We start from the raw sequence: 20,117 nt of genomic DNA, 5'->3' as shown, positions 1-20,117 counted from the left end.
TGATCAACATGACAAAGCACTGGGGGGGACAGAGGCTGTTGGCACTAAACGCCCTCTCCTACCTGCGCTTTCCAAGCCTGGCTAATCACCACGACCATCAACTTGACTCGACCGACAACGTGTACCAGTGGTCTTCTCAAAGCAACATAACGAGGAGATCTCCAACCCAGCACTGGGAATACAGTCAAGGCCAGGAGCCAGTCCAACAGTCTCTCCGGCACGAGAAGCCTCTCCAACAGGAGAAGCCTGTCAAAGTCCGCTTCACAAAGGTCAGGGCGCCTATGGATAAAGTAATGTCGCCTGATGACCACCGCCGGCCTGCGCGGCCCTACTTACCGACACAGCTTCAGCTCAAAGATGCACAGTTCAAGGAATCTGAAGCTTCAGCCAGAGAGTCGTGGGACCGGGTGAAGAACGGAACCGGTGGCAGAAAAAAGAATTATCAACGCTACCCTAAACCACCGTACTCATATCTTGCAATGATTGCAATGGTCATCCAAAACTCCCCAGAAAAGAAATTGACGCTATCTGAGGTAACTTGGTTTTTATTTGGGTCTATGTGTCAAAGCGAATGAAATGTTCTTGTTTATTTTTTTTACTCACCTCGTCATAAAAGTACATTTAAAACTACAACGGCCAGTAGGCCTAAAGCAAAAGTGGTGTAGTTTATTAAAACAACTCGCAAATCAGCCCAAAACACCAAAAACACAATTGATTTGATAATTAGGCTACTGAATTAGTGCTAGAGAAAGTAAACGTTACTTTAACAAAAACATATTTTAAACCAAATTTACAGGCATTATTATGGTTTATTAGCTATCCTATATGGTAGATTGCATCCTATTTGACACTGAACAGAACACTTCAGTGACTTCCATTGCTGCTTGGTTTGTTGTGATAAGGATAGCATACAGTGAAGCCAGATACTGATAACTATCAGCTGGAGCTTGATTTAAATAGATAGCTTGAAGATGGCTGCAGAGGTGTGCTGCTTTATATCAGTTCACAGCCCTGCTATTTCCAGTAAACTGTTAAACAGTATTATTTTTGTAGTTTAGTTGCAAACGTGGACCTTTTATTGTGTGTGAATCCCTTTGAATGACAGTGACATGGACCATTGCTTGCATATTTTTGTGGTACAGTTTGTAATTAAATGATATGTTGCAGAAATATGGTTGTCATTTGTTTGTTCGTTGTAATTTTATTGTTGACATGAATCCTAACGTGAATGATCTTCCTCCTCTCAGATCCTGAAGGAGATCGGCACTCTTTTTCCATTTTTCAAAGGGAATTACAAGGGCTGGCGGGACTCAGTTCGACACAACCTCTCCTCCTATGACTGCTTTGTGAAGGTATGTGTGTCTACCAGTGTGGATCTTTATTCTGACAAATAAAGACAGCTCAAAAAAGAACTCTTAGCTCTGATAAACAAGTAAGCTAAATTAACCCCTACAATTCTGAAATTATTTGGGTGAGTTCTACGAAATTTGGTTTATCCAGTTTGACTGGTCTGAGTAGAGTTTTGGTCTGACCAGTGTCCCTGTTCTGTCTCCCCAGGTGCTGAAGGACCCAGGGAAGCCCCAGGGCAAGGGCAACTTCTGGGCCGTGGAGGTGAGCCGCGTGCCCGTGGAGCTGCTCAAGAGGCAGAACACGGCCGTGTCCCGCCAGGACGAGACCGTCTTCGCCCAGGACCTGGCCCCTTACATCCTGCAGGGCCACCCCTACAGGCCTGACGAGGAACCCCACCCAGCAGTGGTCACCGCCCTGCCCCCCCTCCCCACCAGGCACCCTTCCCTCCCCCTGGAGGACGCATACCGACCCAAGCTGGACTCTTCCTTCGCCATCGACTCACTGCTCCACAGCCTGAGGCCCGCCAGTGCAAGCGGGGAGCCCAGTCGTCCGAGAGACCCCTGGGGGATGGAACACCCTCGCCCGTCCCCTCCCTTGCATCCCAGCTACTTTTCATCCACCCGCAGCGCCTCAGCCAGCTCCGCCAGCCCAGCGTCCTCATCTTCCGACGAGGACTGGCGCGGGGCATCGCAGGGCGGGAAGCGCCCCCCCGAGGGAGAGACGGGGTCGGACGGCTACGAGGACTGCCGCGCCCCCCCGCACAAGGCCAACCGGCGAGGCTCCGCCGCTCCGTGGGAGCTCCCCACCTCGTACGCCAAGTACGCCCCGCCCAACGCCGTGGCCCCTCCCAGCATGCGTTTCCACGCGGGGCCATTGATGCCGCTGGGGAGCCTGCCTCTCTACGGCTACGGAGGGGCACCTGTCGCACAAGGCCACTTTGTAGGCCACGCCTACTGGCCCATCCTGCCCAGTGGGCATGTCTCCCTCCAGGCCCCGCCTCTCATTATGGACCTGGACAGCATGTTGCAGTCGGTTCCGCCCAATAAGAGTGTGTTTGACTTGATGGGTCCTCAGGGCCCCCACCAGCCCCCGGATCAGTACGGTCTGCAGGGGGGCGGGCCACTAAGCCGCTACCCCCAGTACTGACTATCATCCCTCTAATGTAAGGATACTACTTGAACTCTCTATCTGAGCATTACTGATGCCCACTGGCCAATCACAGGGTACAGGAAGAAGGAAAAAGAAAACATGGAGTGGCTTTTTTAGTTGACCACCCTGTTCATTGTTGACATGGAAATCCTGACCATTCTACCTCAAATTTATTTGGAGCCATTACTTCCATGAACATTTGACAAAATCTACCACAATCAAAACCTTGTGGAACCACTTGTGCTAACACTGGGACTTTGCACTACTGTTGTTTGCACTACTTTAATGTCAAATAGAAAAATTCTCTGATGTATTTGAAGTGTTTCCTACCTCGACAACTGAATGTTGGATTTGTTTTTAGGGGGGGGGGGTATTCGTTTTTTACTGTTTAGTTTTTATGCATGTCTTTTGAAAAGCTTGTATAGTATTCATGAAATAGTTTGTAAAACCGCACATATGAAGTGGGAAAGTAAGTGTAGAAAGGCAACTGTGGTCTCTGCAGTACCAGTTTTTTTAAGTCTCTCCTTTTTTGGAGCAGTTGAATATTGCAGACGCGCTTGAACTGTGCATTGGCACCCTGCAGTAGTAAATTAATGGTTCTCCAAAGAGACAGAAGTTGTTTATTTTCTTTTAAAAGTGTGTGTCTTTGTGTGTGTGTGTGTGTGTGTGTACCCAGTGTATCCTCCACCTTCAGTGAGGTTTTTAGTGTGTTTGTTCAGATGGCATTACTAAATTAAAACTGTAGAAGGCTGGTGTATCCTTCTACAGTTCAGAGTGGATTACCCTCTTTACAGTGTCCCACAATGTCACAAAGAAAGATGTCTACCGTCTAAATAGAAAATAACCAACTCCACTGCATCAGCTAATGCAGGAGGAGAGCTGAACCAAAGACTGTCTCTTAAAGAGCACACCAGAATTACTTGACACAGGACTTGTGGTCCGTAAATGCAGAAATTCTACCTTTGATCCCCAACCCAAACTTCCTGTGCGCAGACCAGAGGCCCCAGTCCCAGGAGCTCATTTACATCTATGAGTATGCCAGTCGTCTACCTCCTGCCGGCAGCAATGTTCACTATCTCCCCATCAGCTGCCCACAGATTCCTGCCCTCCGCCCCCTTCCTTTACTCCGATCACCCTCCCCCTCCTAAACTACAGCCCCCCATGCTGTGGCTTATCTCTCCCAGAATGCCCCTGTGACTCCTAGGAATTCATATTGGGGGAGGTGGGGGTGTGTGGGGGGGGGGTGCTTGGATCTTTGTTGATGTTGTAAAAAGCTACAATTCCCTACGAAGGATTGTGTAAAATCGGAGATTGCCTGCAAGCATTTCTTGGCTTTTTCATGTAACCAAATGATGAGGGGACAGGTACGTTCACTTTGGAGTGGAGAGCTTTTTAGTGACTCAGCAGATTTGTGTGCAGTCATAGGATGTTATGTGGTGCCTTGGCCACTGGGTGGCACTGTAAAATATTACGAAACCTATGGATAGGTAATGTTGTCATGTTTGTGAATGTAGTAATGATAGTAAAACTTCTATGTGTCTGACTTTATGGGTCCTTGTTCTACTTTCAAAGTGAGCTTTTCAAATGTGAACAATCACAAACGCTCCTATGGATGAAAACAATAAAAATGCTTTATTTTAGAAATATTTTTATTTTCCTCTGGTATAACAAACTACAGATTTGCGGATAAGTAATATCTAACTAGAATTGTAAAGATCTGAGTTTCATTTCACTGGAAAAATTATTCAAATCTTCAAGTTCAGCACCATTTCTAATGAGACTAAAATGTGTATTCACATTCAATGTTGTCCAAATGTACTTCTCAGAGTACTTGGATCCTGTTTTTCACTGGGATAAACAGTTTAGAAAAGTTGTGAGAAGGAGCAGACGAGAGAGTCTAGTTGAGAGGAGAGTGTCACTTTGCTTGAAGGTCTGATAGATGTGTGCTAGATGAAATAACAAGGGTTTCTAAATGTTTGCACCAAGCTGTAGCGTTGAATGCAGTTAGGGATCCTCACAAAAGAGGACTTGAGCAGCTTCTGTTATAATAATATATATTTTTTTTTACGAACTAGTAAAACACCAAAAAGATTTTAGAACGTGTGAATTTGTTAGAACAAAGAATTGACTGGTACGACTGAGCTGGTGCAGGAATCATTTTCAATCTTCCCGGCCTCCATTCACTTTCACTCAATCTTTGTCCCATCCCTTTCTCTACTCACAGTAATGTCTTCTGTTTTCTCTGACCCCCGGTTCCTCTCAATCTCTATCTCTCTATCTCCATCCTTCTCTCACACACTCTCCTGAGATCTGCGGTACTCAAACACGCTGCCTCTCTCTGGGAAGGGCTCGTTCGTGCGCTGGCGCTTGGCCTGGGGCCTCCCATAGCCGGCCTCCTCCTCACTGCCGTAGCCCCCTCCCCCGGGCGTGTACAGGCAGAACATGTCCTGAGAGAGAGAGAGGAGGGCAGGTGAGCTGTGTATTTCAATGTAAGCCGCCCCAATATTTTGGTGTTTGGTGCCTCGTGTAGCAACGGCTCATGGGTAGTGAGTGGACAGATTCTTACATGTAGCTCATACAAACCACATGCATCCAAGTGAACCCACACAAACAAAGCCATACGTACATAGACTATACACAAGACACGCTTGCTCACCCCTGGCTCCAGAGTCACGGTGGTCTTGGCCCCCATGTTGAGAATTCTCCCATCGGCTCTGTGGAGCTGGTTCAGCCCTGAGGCCCCACACTCCCCCCCTGAAGAGGAGAGAGATGGGGTGGTGAGGACATGCTATATCGAGTGATGGCATATGACAGACAGTTTCTCTCAGCCTGGTGTACTAAGATTTTATAGAAAAGGTCATAAAGAAGTTACCTTTAAGGCCGTAGGGCCGTGTGGAGCGCCTCTCCGTTAGTACAGACAGAACCACCTTGTCTCTGAACAGGAGTTTGCGGACAACCCCGTCTCCACCGCAGTACTCCCCTGCGCCCCCGGAACATGGCCGGAGGGAGAACTGCTCCAGAATCACAGGGTACCTGACCCGGAGGAGAACGCAGGTCAGAACAAGAGGGAGGCAGATATGCTTTTTAGTTAGGTTTTACATCTGATTAAAGGGGGATACATAATCTGAGGAGAAATGTGCAAGAGTATTGGAATGTGGTATTGGGATGTAAATGATCACACAAGGAAATACATGTTTTCTTTCAGTGTGAAAAGCACAGATATCAATGAGAGAACAGATGTTGAATTTCGTTGGCCCACCTCTTCTCCAGAATCTCTGGGTCAGTGATGCGGGTGTTGGTCATGTGACTGTGGACACCACTCCGCCCGTTCCACCCCGGACCCGCCCCGGCTCCCCCGGCAACGGTCTCATAGTAACCGCTCTTCTCGCTGCCGAATGACACGTTGTTCATACAGCCCTGATAGAAGGAGGAAGAACAAAGAGAAAACACAAGGGATCAACACGCGTTCCAAAGTCAAAAGGAAACAGCAGAGGATTAACTGGCTTTCTTTTCTCTCTGACCTGTGAGGCCGCACAGACTTCAAACGCACGGAAGATGACGTCCACCACCCTCTGGGACGTCAGCACGTTCCCGCCCACCACAGCTGCATTCTGGGAAGGCTGCAGGATGGAGCCTGGGGGGATGATTACCTTGATAGGCGTGAGACAACCCTGAAAAACGAAGAGCGTGTTTAAACATTTCGCCAGTGTCTTTGTGTGTGGGATAGCTTTCAGAGCACTGTACTGCAGAGAATAGCATTATATTGCACCATTAAATACCTTATTGCTGTGGACTAATATTTCTTATATAAAAAAACATTAGCCCTGTATCAAAAATTTCACATTGTAATATCCAACCATGACAACCAGAGGTCAGTAATTACCATATATCTTTTCTGAACCATGGTCTATTTAGTATCCAGTTTGTCTGCCGTCTCACCTGGTTGAGGGGGATATCCTGGCCCACCATGCAGCGCAGGCAGTAGATGAGGGCTGAGAAGGTGATGGCTCGGGGAGCATTACAGTTGCCCCACACCTCTGTGCCAGTCCCAGTGAAGTCAAACACAGCACTACCCTGAAACCCAGGATGGATGGGTAGAAAGACAGAAAGAGACTTTCAATCTTTTGCATTTATTTCATTGTAGTTTAAATGTACTTATGCTTAAACAACAACAAAAAAGGTTATGACAGTCAACCATGTTAGGGTACACGGTCTCCGCCTACCTCATCCTTGTTGATCTGGACCCGCAGCCTGATTGGTGTTCCGTCGTCCATGAAATCCTCCGCTTCCACATCTAGGGAGCCGGTCTGCTGCAGCCGGCGACGAGCAAAATCTTTCAGCATGTCCCTGACTGCCAGTTCTGCGTTGCTCTGAAAGCCGCACATTCCCCCACACACACGCACACCATTTAATTCAAGTGCACTGTCCAACTCTTGATGAAATGTGACATGGTCTAAGAAAACACAACAGCCTCTCACTGAGTTACATAAGCTACAATACCCCTCACGACTAACCCCCCCAACCCCACCCTCCACACACACACACCAGAGTAGAGACTCTCTCCTCACCTGGATGTAGCCCATGTAAGCCTGCACCACGGTCAGTCCGTAGCTGTCAATCAACTCCCCCACCAGCTGACTGCCCCTCTGATTGGCCGCCACCTGAGCCCGCAGGTCCGACAAGTTGTCATGGAGATTGCGTGTCCCCGAGCAGTCTGGGTACTGAGCCGGAGCCATGAGGGCCTCAGTTACAGCTGTCGGGGGGAGGGAGAGAGGGAGGGAGAGAGAGACAGAGAGACAGGCCTTGGAGACAGTGAGCTTCTATTGACATTTCTCCTTTGAATTCCAGAATATGTGAATTGCAGGGGATTTTAAACCAGTCTCCACAGCTTGGTTACACCCCCTCAGGTCCAACCATGTTATTCACTGTGCAAGTAAACCCCCAAAATCAAGACAACACATAGAAACCCCATCCCTGTCCACAGGATACGACACAGCAAAGTGGCCCTCGGCCAAATGCACCCACTTCCCCTCCCCTTCCTCTCTTCCCTCCTCCATGATCGTGTACTCACCCTCCTCTTGGAAGACTCCCCCGGTGACCAGTTTGAAGGAGGTGAAGACGGCTCCCTCCTGCTGCAGGGTGGTGGAGTGTGGGGGCATGGAGCCTGGAGTGATGCCCCCGATGTCAGCATGGTGCCCCCTGCTGGCCACGAAGAACACCGGCCCACTCACACCTCTCCTGAACACCTGGCGTGATGGAGGGGTGGAGAGATGGAGGGGGGGGGGGGAGAGAAAGAGGTGAGACAAATGAGACAGCAAAGAGACAGGCAGAAAGTTATAAAAAATATAGAGAGAGAAAGAGGACGGAATCAAGAGTAAATCAAACCTTTCGAAGAAAGAAAGTGAAAGAGGTAAAAAAATAAAATAAAAGAACAGCAAGAAAAGAAATGACAGAAATATGGAGGACACGAACAGGGAAAACGAGGCAAAGCCCTGATCGGCCGCAGCGCGGACGGGCGAGAGGCGAGGGTTGGCACGGCCTGAGGGCTGACTCACGGGGGTGATGACGGTCAGATCCGGCAGGTGGCTCCCCCCGGCACACGGGTGGTTGCTGAGGATCACGTCCCCCTCCCGCAGACTCCCCCCCAGAGCCTTGATCTGGAAGACAGACGGAGAGAAGGAAAGGAAGATTCAAAGAAAGCGTGATGAAGGGGAGCGATAGGAACAATGACGTTTTCCATAGTAACACGCGCACGCTGCTCGCACACACACCTGGTACTGCACGGTCTCCTGCATGGCCCCTAAATGGACAGGGATGTGGGGTGCGTTCGATACGAGGCCCCCGTCTGGGCCGAAGACGGCGCAGGAGAAATCGAGGCGCTCCTTGATGTTGGTGGAGATGGAGGTGCGCTGAAGCACTCGACCCATCTGCTCTGTGGGGGGGAGAGGGCGCAGGAAAAAAGCGTCTCAGTAAAGCTAGGAACTCCTACCACGACACATTGTCCCCTCTCCCTGTTCTGTCCGCGGGTTTCATTTATGAACCCGGTGGCTTTTTCTGCCCCTCCCTGCCTTCCCTCCCCACCTCTTTCTATTGCTTTGCTCTCCTCCTTTTCACATCGCAGTATCTAGCTTAGGGCTTAATACTAACCGAACTTAGGCAAGGCAAGTGTATTTGTACAGCACATTTCAACACTTTCCCTCCCAGACTCTTCTCATCCCTTCATCCTCATCTTCCTCTCCACCCCATTCCCTTCCCTTTTTCTTTCCTACTTCCTATCCAACTCTCAACTTCTGTGTCTTCCCCTCTTCTTCTCCGTCCAGCTGACCTGCGATGCTCATGAAGCGGTGGGAGAAGATGGAGAGCTGCACGGTGTTGAGCTCTGTGCCCAGGGCGCAGTGGGGGTCGGAGCCCACCGCGATGCGCACGTCCCCCCCTGCCGTCAGCTGAGCCACGCAGCTGGGCTCCACCAGGATGGTGCTGCAAGGGGAGGCAAAACCAACAGACTACTTCAATATAACCTCAAGATCAAGTTTGAAAGTCAATAAAAACATTTGTGTGGCTGGATTTTTGTTTAGTCAACTTATGTATAAGGAACCCCTTATGCTTACTAGATAAGTAACAGAAGAGATGATTGGTGGTGACAAAATGTATACAATGTAATGAAATTGCTTGATAGCAATACTTTGTTTTGTGTTCATTTGTTTTGAGTAGTGTGAATAATTCAGCCACTCAAATACACACAAGTCATAGGTCAATGTTTGCAATGTAAATATTTCCCAATGAATTCAAGTGTAGCATTTTACTAATGATAGAGGTTACCATGGAGACACCCACCTGTTCTTGTCGATGATGATGGCTGGTCCCTGGATGCTGTAGTCGCACTGCAACTCCTCCCACAGGTAGACGCTGGTGTCCAGGTAACCGTCCTCAAAGTAACACTTGGTCACCTTGGCAGCAGAGTAAAAAACACACTTGAGGGACAGTTTTTACCCTGTGGCCGCTGCACCAGACATGACGTTAATATGTCAGAAAACCGACACAATATCTGGGATGTATATTCTATATTTACTGTGCTTTGCACCCTTGAGTGTGTGACTGACCCAAGTTATGGTAGGCCATTTATCAACTCACAAACCAATTAATTCGTCTGTATTCTCAGTGAAACATTCAAAACTACAAATGTTCTCTCGGTCCTCAAAAATAGGGAAGTAAACTGGAAAAGGTGGTGAAGTGGGTTCCATCTGTGTGTCGTGTCGTACCGTGGTGGGCTTGGCGTGGCCATGTGCAGACTTGGCCGTGGTCATGGATCTGATGCCTGACTTCCCAGAACCCCTCACTCTGATGTCATCCACCATTATGGGCCGCTCTGGGATAGTGAAGCCAAACTCCTTCAAGTAGCTAAAGAGGAGGGAGGCAGAGAGAGAGAGAGAGGCACAAGAGTTCTTTTACAACCTGTTGCAGTCATTAGGACTTATTTAGATGCAGAGAAATGTGTTAATAGAGTTCAAAAGACTTCAGACTTCGGAGCACCACAAACAGTCAGCTCTGTCATAATCTACAGACCGATCAACCGCTACCTGGTCCTGCCTATGCTCACCGTTTAGTGAAAGCACTGCGGAAGTCACCAGAGCGACAGGACTTGGAGTTGCTAGGGTAACCGGTGGCCGTCACCATGAGAGCGCAGTCAGTTCCTTCGTAGCGCAGGTGGAGGAACACCTCGGTGCTGATCTGCGATCTGAGAGAGACGTAAAGATGAGAGTGTGAGACAGACATGTATGTATATGTGTAAGCGTGTACTGCAGAGTGAGAGTGTGTGTATAGGAGTGTACTGCAGAGTGAGAGTGTGTGTATAGGAGTGTACTGCAGAGTGTGTGAGTGTGTGTATAAGAGTATACTACAGAGTGAGTGTGTGTATAAGAGTGTACTGCAGAGTGTGTGTGTGTATAAGAGTATACTACAGAGTGAGCGTGTGTATAAGGGTGTACTGCAGAGTGTGTGTGTGTGTGTATAAGAGTATACTACAGAGTGAGCGTGTGTATAAGGGTGTACTGCAGAGTGTGTGCGTGTGTGTATAAGAGTATACTACAGAGTGAGCGTGTGTATAAGAGTGTACTGCAGAGTGTGTGCGTGTGTGTATAAGAGTATACTACAGAGTGAGCGTGTGTATAAGAGTGTACTGCAGAGTGTGTGCGTGTGTGTATAAGAGTATACTACAGAGTGAGTGTGTGTATAAGAGTATACTACAGAGTGAGTGTGTGTATAAGGGTGTACTGCAGAGTGTGTGTGTGTCTGACCCGCTGAAGCCCCGGTCCTGCAGGGTGTGCTGGCAGCGTTGGGAGAGCTGCTCCACCCTGCGGTCCAGGTCGGAGAAGGAGCGCGGCTCGTACTGGAGGGAGCACGGCTCCTGCACCTCCTCCACCATGTCAGCCAGGGCCAAGCCGTAGGCCGACAACACACCGCTGTACCTGCATGTACACACACAGGCAAACACAGGCAAACACAGGGAAGGGCACACACACATTCTGGTGGTTATATGGAGAATAGAACACAGTAACACAGCCTCAACAGTACTGTACAGTCATAACTGTCCTGACAGTCTGACTGTCCTTCTCTATGGTCCTTTCATTTGTCTTTGACAATGTCACAGTGTAACATTGTTGACTGCAGAAGCAGTGCACTCACTGAGGGGAAATTAGATCAGTTTGAATCCAGACCACCATAACAAATTAACCCCAGAATGTTAAGCTTTAAGAAAATGGTCTCCCCAGCTCTCTTTCACAGACTTCCTTTACAGTCATGTACTGAACAGACACATGAAACAAAGAAAGTAGTTCAACCAGACATGCACAGATCAAACCCATCATAAATTACCAACCGCCGGTAAGGCAACGGAAGATTCTGGACACCTGCTCTGCCTCGGATGCCATAAGTCACTAAACAAGAACAGAACAGCCCACTGCCAAGCGCCCTGAGAGTCACATATCACTGGAGCCTCTGTGGTGCCAACTGTGCCCGACACGCATGTCAACGTCTTTCTGGAGGAACACCTGTCGTTCAGCCCCGGCCCACACGTGTACAGTATGCAGGGCAAACACACGTGTCCTCTCACGCACGCCCACGTGGGTTACAGAGCTCACTTGTGTATGAAGACGCTCTTCATCCCTAAGGCCCGCGCGATGGCGCAGGCATGCTGGCCGCCCGCTCCGCCGAAACAAGCCAACACATGTTGGGACGTATCGTGCCCCTTGGCCTGCAGACAGAGAGAGAGACGGAGATAGAGAGAGACAGAGACAGAGAATGGAAAAGAGATAGAATGGGGGGAGAGATGGAGATTTATAATAACAATTAGATGCTTAAACTACTCAAAGGAATGGTGTAGTATGGTGAGTCTATTATTCATTTTTGCTACAAGGAATCCTAGAAGGAAGCCTAGAATCTCATTACCTGGGTCAGGGCCCTGATTGGACGACACATGGCCTCGTTTGCCACACGGACAAAACCCATGGCAACTTCCTCCACGCTCATCTCAGATTTGCTGCCCTGGGTTTTGCCGTAGTTGGAATTGGCGGCCCCATTGGCGCTGGCCTGCGATTGGCTGGTGGACAGGAAGTGATTGATCTCGCGGGTGAGCTGGCGGAAGTGCCTCATGGTGTCTTCGGTGGAGAGCGGCTCGTCTTCTCCAGGGCCAAAGATCCGGGGGAAGTAGGAGGGCAGCAGGCGGCCCAGAGCCAGGTTAGCATCTGTGACCGTCAGCGGGCCACCTGAGGAAACCCACGCACAATAACATTACACTTCTACATTCATTAACTTAAAACCTAAATACCTATAGGTCTATTGATTTATTTACGTCTTAATGAAGATTTGAAAAGGCCTCTCAGTTTTCAATAAGGTTCAATCTGTTGTACTGTGCAATGGTGTCATAGTGTGGTTCACAGTTGATTTCCATCATAGGTAGAATCACAACAGGAGTAGCTACAGTCTAGTAGGTAAGTGTTCAAGCTACAGTTCAAGCTACTCAACTGGAGCCCTGTGTGTGTGTGTGTGTGTGTGTGTTTGTGTGTGCAGAGCTGAACTAAAGTCACAACTGAGACTTGGAGTTATGCCACATAACTCACACAAGGAGAGTAAAAGGGGAAGAGAACAGCTCAGGGCTTGGGGTATAGGAGATGTCAATTTGATTGAGTGGAATGGATTAAAGACATGTTTAAATATCCGGGGGGGGGGGGGGGGGGGGGGGGCAGGGGGAGAGTAAAGAGGGAGTGCCGGTATAAAAATGATGGGCCAAAAACGTGTGCAGAGAGGATAAAAGGTTAAGGTTTCAGCAAAGGGCAGGACAGGCCTGTGGGAAACAGTGGGGAATGTGTTATCTAACAGGCCTGTATGAATGGAGGGAGGGAGGAGGGAGGGAGAGGGGGGCAGGAGGAAAGAGAGGAGGAGGGAGGGCTTCTATCCTGACTAAGAGAGAGGGAGGAGGTGAGGGTGGGGAAGGAGGGAGAAAGGAGAGAGAAAGGAGAGAGCCGGCTGTCTTACCCTTCCTGTAGCAGGCTGGACCTGGATGGGCACCAGCAGACTCCGGCCCCACCACAAACATACCCGACCTGGAGGGAGAGGAGGGGGCGTTCAACTATGTCAGTTATTTATTGTTTTTGAACGTTTCTTAAACTGCACTAGGTAAGCCAGTGCTGATGATTAATGATTGAACAAGGAATACATAGGTGCAGAAACTACAATGTAAAACCCCATTTGAGTAATAGATCCATAAATATACAGCAAAAGGCAACCATACAGCAGTAGATTTGAAGAGAACTAAAGCCAGCTTCAAAAATAAAACATAAAAACTCGGCTTGGCTCTTGAGTTATATAATGTATATAAGACATGCCCTAGTCTCTCCTCTCCCTGTGACAGTGCATGTCATCGCCCCGTCATCGTCCCCAGGTCCTGACCTGAAGAAGAGGCGGGAGCCTCCTCCGGCCGCCACCGTGTTGATGTCCAGCTGAGGGGCCTGCAGGGTGACGCCGGCCGTGGTGGCCTCGAACACGTGCTCGTACTGTCCGGCGTAGCGGCTCACGTCCGTGGACGTTCCTGCAAGGGGGGGGGGGGGGGGGGGGGGGGGAACACAGCAACGTTATTTCTTTCCCCCCGTAATGATCGTTTGAATATTGAATCAAGGTCCAGACTTGTTGATGGTTTATGTATGTGGGTTGATTCTGGTGTTATTTTTGTAGATACAAAATGTGTCAGTTTACCCAAATTCTCATTGTTCTTCTCAGCTCTCACTCTTACCTGGCTGGTATCTATGCCCTGGCCTGGTCTCTTCACATGAGCTCGCACCTCTCTCCCCCAACTTCACCTTCACACCTCCAGTCTGACCTCCAGCCAATACAGCCTACTTCCTCTACAACCCTCGCACCCCCTCCTCCCCCCACCCTCGCATCCTAATTGTCTTCCTATTCTCTTCCTTCCTCTTCTATTGTGACACCCCCCTCTCAGTCCCCCCCCCTCCCCCCAGAACCCTGCTCCCCCCCCCATCTGTCCCTTTCCTGTCCTTTTCCTCACCCCCCATGTCGAAGCCAATCACAGGCTTCTCCTCCGTCTGGCTGTAGGAGGTGACGGCGTAGCCGACCACGCCCCCCGCCGGCCCCGAAAGCACCGCCCGCGAGCCGCAGAACTGCTCCATGGGAGTCAGCCCTCCGTCCGACTGCATGAAGAGCACGTTCACGTCCTGGGTGGGGTTGAGGGGGTGGATGTTTGTTATGGCTGTGTGTGTGTCTCTATGGATACACACTATGAGTTTGGCATATTTTAATTCAATATAAATGACATTGAAATAAATCCAAAAGACACAAATATTTTGACCTTCTCTGCCATCCCTTGTCGTTTTACAATACACACAATGACTGACAGAAAGACAACAGAGACAGAAAGCTGACCAGCTGACCTTCAGTGCGCCCCTGAAGCCCGAGGTGAAGCCTTTCAGGTACTGGTGGATCTTGGGTGTGAGGTAGGCGTCGGCGCAGACGGTGTACCCGCGCGGCACTGCCCTCACCATGGGCATGACCTCGCTGGACAGGGACACCTGGGAGAAGCCCAGCTTGCGTGCCAGCGAGCCCACCGCCTTCTCGTGGGCTGACCACCTGGGTGTGTACGTACAGGATGTGTCATCCATGGCCTTGGTTTTATGTGAAACATTTTTTTTTATTACAAAAGACTTCTCTTCCTTTTCCTCTGGGAGGTGATTTATCTAATGGCTGCATGGGCGAAAGTTGCTGCAGCTGCCACCAATCCAGACACATGAGATTAGGGATGTATCCAAGGAAAGGAAGGAAGTAAGGTACGAAAGAAGGAAGGTAACAGTAAACTGAGCCGTACTAGTTGGGAGGGTATTGTGTCCGGGTTATTTAGAGGGCTTTTCTGTGCATTCCCTGCCTTGGAAAGCCATGTGTGTTCTGGCTATCAGACTACTTTGATAAAAGCTTCACATTGAGAGAAACAAACTAAAGCCAGGTCAACAGATAATAGGTTAAAGATCAGACATGACTTGCAGAAACGAATGGCAATGAAAATCAAGTAAAGACAGCAGGAGAGAAAACAGCAGGCTGTATCCTAGTTGTTCATGAACATTAGGCCACATACAGTACAGCTCACACTGATCCAACAACACACACACACACACACACACACACACACTAAAACATACATACACAGTAAAATACGCACACACAAAGCAAGATATCTGACACCACAGGGACCCAGGCAGACAGACAGACACACACACACACAAGCACAATAAGAACCCTGGCCCCTGTGTGTGTGTGTGTGTGTGTGTGTGTGTGTGTGTGTGTGTGCTTCTCTGCCTGAGTGAATTTATGCATGTGTCTGAATGGGTCTCTGGTGTCAGATTGCATGTGTTACCATGTGGTAGTTCTGGGCTACAATGTGTTAGTGTGTGGTAGTGTTGGGCTACAGTGTGTTAGTGCTGGGCTACAGTGTGGTAGTGCTGGGCTACAGTGTGTTAGTGCTGGGCTACAGTGTGTTAGTGTTGGGCTACAGTGTGGTAGTGCTGGGCTACAGTGTGTTAGTGTTGGGCTACAGTGTGTTAGTGCTGGGCTACAGTGTGGTAGTGCTGGGCTACAGTGTGTTAGTGCTGGGCTACAGTGTGGTAGTGCTGGGCTACAGTGTGGTAGTGCTGGGCTACAGTATGGTAGTGCTGGGCTACAGTGTGTTAGTGCTGGGCTACAGTGTGGTAGTGTTGGGCTACAGTGTGTTAGTGCTGGGCTACAGTATGGTAGTGCTGGGCTACAGTGTGTTAGTGCTGGGCTACAGTGTGTTAGTGCTGGGCTACAGTGTGTTAGTGCTGGGCTACAGTGTGGTAGTGCTGGACTACAGTGTGGTAGTGCTGGGCTACAGTGTGGTAGTGCTGGGCTACAGTGTGTTAGTGCTGGGCTACAGTGTGGTAGTGCTGGGCTACAGTATGGTAGTGCTGGACTGTACTAACGTGTAGGAGTGCAGGAGCAGCACTGCCAGGCTGGTGATGCCACGTGACAGGACGCCTCTCAGGTCGCTCTCCACACGCTGCAGGTCCAGCTCCCGCAGCACCTCCAGGGAGTCCCCGGTGCTGCCTGACACACACACACACACACACACGCAAACAGGGGGAGGTCAACGCTTAGGTGTGTCAAGACGTATGCAGGGTTTGTGTGTATTTGAATGAGGCAAATGATTAACCTGATCTGTTACTCCTCAAACCCATAAACTTCGCTTGCAAAACTTCTTTGATGGATTTGGAAAAATAAGTCAGTGGTGGACAATCTTTGTCCTGTCAGAATCCTTGCCTAGCCACAGATGGCAGAAGATGTAATTTATAGTCACTGTGTGTAACGGCATTTGTGGAATTTATTTGTATACTTTCATATTTATCCATAGTTAGGTAAATAATACGTTATTGACTAGGGCCTCTGACCACTTCATGGTCATGTTTATCATGTGTTACCTGTGACAATGCGCTTGGGTTCTTTTCTTGGTAGATGACAACCCTCTTGCTTAAGGATGACTCTCTCGTCCACCTCTATCACCTCTTCATACAGCACCTCAGGCACAGACACTTCCTGTTTGCACACACACACACCCACACACACACACATAGGGTTAGGATAGGTTGCATGATGCATACACTTCTGACACCCATTATATTATAGCATATATTATGTTATGAAAAAAAAAAATCTACACTTTATGGATCTGTGTGTGTACAGCAATAATTTACTTATATCAAGTTATTCTAGTTTGCATTTACTGTGCACAAGAATACCAACTTTTATTTCTCGTGTTCCCTGTTTGCCTAAAGTCAGCATATTCATGAAAGGCCACGGCATCTTAGCAGGGACACGAGAAGACTGTTGTGCAAAAATCTAGAGTGTCACAACAGTGATATGGATAAGCTCTTGTGGATACCGCACATCTCTATCAGCGGTGACATTCTCAACAGTGGACCAGAAGAGCTGGCATCTTATCAGAGCTCTGACCCCAAGTTGCAATGGACACTTTACAGGTGGACATATCTGAACACAACATCCTATTTGGGCCAATCTGTTTAGATAGTAGTGTCTTGCAAATGGTTACAAGACCTTGGCTGCAAACATGTGTCAGTATGCGCACTAGTATGTGCGTGTGCGTGCGTACATGTGTGAGACACAGAGACAATTTGTTCTGGATATGCGTCTTATAACGGAACACACTGTGCTATATGGATACAGTACTTGTTAACTCCTGTAGCAATGCCTGACAGGCACACCTGTCCACAGTAAAGGAATGTAAAGCTGTATGTCAGTGTGTGTGTGTTTGAATTTAAGCCAAACATGATATAAGGAAAGTGCAGCTGTGTTAACCAAGACAGGCCTACCGATGGGCTAAAACCCAGTCCAGATGTTCCCCAGACTCTAGTTACAACCCAAACACAGACGCATGAGGGTGGACAGGCCCATGCTGTTTGAAGTAACACAGATAAATGTGAAACTATGGATGCTGTTACGTACATATATTAATATATACATATACTGTATATGCTGTACATATTCTTTTATTATTAAGGTTAGTAAAAATTTATATTTGCACTAAATCGGCTTACTTAGCATTTAAGAACTATTTTACAGAAACCACCTAACCCCTATGGCGGTTTTTGGGGGGTTTATTAAATCATATCTGATACGTTAAGTAAAACACAGAGGAAAACTAGGCCCAGCATTTGAGGTAACATAATTTGAGAGTAGTTATCTCAAACATTTAAATGTAGTTTTTTTTTTCATGCAACACAGGTGGCTGGGTGAACATCTATCCATTCACCTCAGAGGCAAAACCAAAACACTTGCAGGGATAAGTGGGCAGTGGGCACACAAAACCTTTGCATGACATCAGACCACTTGCCCACTGTCTGCCCTGGGGCTTTGAAACAGCGAAGCCTTTTTAGGAGTCCTAAGTTAGCTGTATCAATACCCGGCCTGTTGTGTCTGTACTCAGCATCAGTGTCACGCAGACAGGGGTGGGGGCGACGAGGCAACCTCGTCTCAACCAGCCCAAACAAAAGGTCTTCACAGCAAGGGGCCTCCATTGTGCTTTGGTTCCTCCCCTGTAGCATCATAACCAACCCCCTCCCCTCCACACACAGCACTGACCAAATCAAAGAGCTTTGGCCGGGCCTGGGTGCCGATGTGCAGCAGATCCCGGAAGCCCTTGGTGACCAGGAGAGCAGTCCGCTCCCCTTGCCTCTCCAACAGCGCATTGGTTGCCACCGTGGTACCCATCCGTATCCAACCAATCAGAGAGGTGTCCACAGGCTGCTCCCGAGGAAAGGTCCGGCCGGTTTCCTGTGGACAGGAGAGAACTCAATTGGTTTTTATCAACAAAATTATATTTAATGGTCGCATCATGAGTTATCTTCGCATTTGATAACAAACCGACGCCCCTATGTCTGCCTACACACTATCCTTTTCAGCCAAACTTCCCTGTGGTCCCACCTATCTCCAGTCCTCTCACCTGCCTCCCCTCTCAGAGAACCCCCAGGCTCACCTCCTCCAGGACTCTGCGGATCCCTTCGGTAGGAGCGTCCTCGTAGTTCTGGGGGTCGTGGGACAGCAGCTTGAGCACTCTCTCCCGACCGTCCGGAAGCCTGGCGAAGACATCCGTGAACGTGCCGCCGCGGTCTATGGCAAAGTCAAATTTCCCCTTTGTTTCTGCCATCCTGAAGAGATGAATGTGACTGAAGCTGGTGGAGAGAGAGAGAGAGAAAAAGAGAGAGAGAGAGAGAGAGAGAGCAGTTAAAGAGATTTAAGACTATAGTTGGTGAAGTACATAAGCTGCATGCTTGTCCCTAGACTTGTAAAGAGGATCTGACATACAAGGTACACATGAACAAATGCATGTAATAATGTAAGCTGCAATGCTGAAATTGGAATTCGAAGCTAGACTATTAACATTATTGCATTAGACAAGGCAATGTTTAAAGCAGAGATAAACTAAGATGTAGAGCTAGGCTAAGCCAAACATATCTATCAGATATTATCTCAGATCAATTAACAGATACTAAAACATGAGACATTGTCCTGCACCCATCCAAAAAAGGATCCAACCAAGGATAATCCTGTGTGTGCATGTGCATTTAGCATTGTGTATTCCGTGAGATCAAGACGTCCCTTTACTGTCCGGAGGAAGAGCCTACAAACTGATCTAACTGGTCAGGACATGGCCGTCGCGATTCAGCACCTGATCATCGGTGATGCGCTCATACATCTACCATATCCCGACATGCCGAGACCATCAAATGTATGCTTGTTTGGAGTGTATCGACACCTTTATTGTAGGAAGTCAGATGGTGAACTAGCAGTTTGGTTCATTCCTGAGAACATATTGTACAAAACGAGGCTATTACTAACTGGGTTTATTGTGAACAGAAAGCGGTTAACGGGTCCAATTGACGGATGATCTCTTACCGGTAGCGTCGGTGCACTTGCTGCTCTGCTGATCTGTTTTCTGATAATCCGGTAGTCTACCGTGTGGTAAATCCTCGTCTGTCAACTCGGGAGTCTCTCTGCAGTCTCCTCCCTCTCCCAACTCGAGTACTCAGGTCGCCAATGTCGAAGCGTTTTGTCAAAAAATTTACTCCACCCCTCACACAAATACCACAGAAGCAGTAACAACAGGCAGATGGTCTCTGGCCAGCAGTACCTACAGTGACGTGTCCACCCTAAATTACACGAGGGTGAACAAAACAAAAATGTAACTTCCATCTAGCAAGTAAAGGGTGACGCGCGGTTGATATGCAGATACAGTAGACCAGATAGGCGCAGAGGAATAATACATTATATATAGTCTACAGCAGTATCATTGTTATATTCTGTGCAACAATTCATATGCCACTATGATCAGGCTACGACTCGTTATCCACATTGTCTTTATAAAAGTTTTCTCCCAGTTCATAGCCTACTGGTATAAATGCTACTTTTCTACGGGTATTGATTAGAACCGTTTTATTTTGCTATACAAGGCCATCTAGTGGCTCTTCTACCTCACGACTAGACTCCCAATGCTACATTGTGAGAATATCAAACGTCCTTTCAGTCAAACG

The 20,117-nt window shown here is 48.5% G+C and overlaps 2 protein-coding genes across 3 annotated transcripts; one reads left to right on the top strand and one right to left on the bottom strand.

The window, feature by feature from the left end:
• Window positions 1-8: 8 nt before the first annotated feature.
• foxh1 (forkhead box H1) lies at window positions 9-2,496 on the top strand. The gene is made up of 3 exons (XM_067252213.1): window positions 9-533; window positions 1,248-1,352; window positions 1,558-2,496. The coding sequence occupies exons 1-3, from the start codon at window positions 9-11 to the stop codon at window positions 2,494-2,496; spliced, it is 1,569 nt and encodes a 522-aa protein (XP_067108314.1).
• Window positions 2,497-4,130: 1,634 nt separating this feature from the next.
• Window positions 4,131-19,527, bottom strand: oplah (5-oxoprolinase, ATP-hydrolysing). Of its 2 annotated transcripts, XM_067251383.1 has the most exons (28): window positions 19,483-19,523; window positions 19,343-19,388; window positions 18,563-18,758; window positions 18,169-18,360; window positions 16,491-16,605; window positions 15,996-16,119; window positions 14,439-14,634; window positions 14,057-14,222; window positions 13,444-13,582; window positions 13,030-13,097; window positions 11,944-12,260; window positions 11,637-11,749; window positions 10,794-10,964; window positions 10,097-10,234; window positions 9,759-9,897; window positions 9,334-9,446; window positions 8,825-8,976; window positions 8,271-8,431; window positions 8,055-8,156; window positions 7,571-7,745; window positions 7,068-7,252; window positions 6,723-6,869; window positions 6,439-6,573; window positions 6,021-6,170; window positions 5,759-5,916; window positions 5,372-5,532; window positions 5,156-5,253; window positions 4,131-4,946 (listed from the first exon to the last, which is right to left on the bottom strand). In XM_067251383.1, the coding sequence occupies exons 3-28, from the start codon at window positions 18,731-18,733 to the stop codon at window positions 4,791-4,793; spliced, it is 3,942 nt and encodes a 1,313-aa protein (XP_067107484.1). In that variant the 5' UTR covers window positions 18,734-18,758; window positions 19,343-19,388; window positions 19,483-19,523; the 3' UTR covers window positions 4,131-4,790. The 2 variants fall into 2 exon arrangements, with proteins under 2 accessions (XP_067107484.1, XP_067107483.1); XM_067251382.1 differs by lacking the exon at window positions 19,343-19,388 and having other exon boundaries at window positions 19,483-19,527.
• Between the last annotated feature and the right edge of the window lie 590 nt (window positions 19,528-20,117).

Source organism: Osmerus mordax, chromosome 15 (genome assembly GCF_038355195.1).
Source record: "Osmerus mordax isolate fOsmMor3 chromosome 15, fOsmMor3.pri, whole genome shotgun sequence".
Taxonomy (NCBI): domain Eukaryota; kingdom Metazoa; phylum Chordata; class Actinopteri; order Osmeriformes; family Osmeridae; genus Osmerus; species Osmerus mordax.
This window is presented reverse-complemented; position numbering and strand designations above follow the sequence as displayed.

Excerpts from the sequence above, each read along its gene's own strand:
- foxh1 (XM_067252213.1), top strand. The coding sequence starts at position 9 with ATGACAAAGCACTGGGGGGGACAGAGGCTGTTGGCACTAAACGCCCTC. Across the intron at positions 534-1,247 it reads AGAAATTGACGCTATCTGAG|ATCCTGAAGGAGATCGGCAC; the intron begins GTAACTTGGTTT and ends TCCTCCTCTCAG. Across the intron at positions 1,353-1,557 it reads CCTATGACTGCTTTGTGAAG|GTGCTGAAGGACCCAGGGAA; the intron begins GTATGTGTGTCT and ends CTGTCTCCCCAG.
- oplah (XM_067251382.1), bottom strand. The coding sequence starts at position 18,733 with ATGGCAGAAACAAAGGGGAAATTTGACTTTGCCATAGACCGCGGCGGC. Across the intron at positions 5,917-6,020 it reads AAGTCTGTGCGGCCTCACAG|GGCTGTATGAACAACGTGTC; the intron begins GTCAGAGAGAAA and ends TCCTTCTATCAG. Across the intron at positions 5,254-5,371 it reads ACGGCCCTACGGCCTTAAAG|GGGGGGAGTGTGGGGCCTCA; the intron begins GTAACTTCTTTA and ends TCTCCTCTTCAG.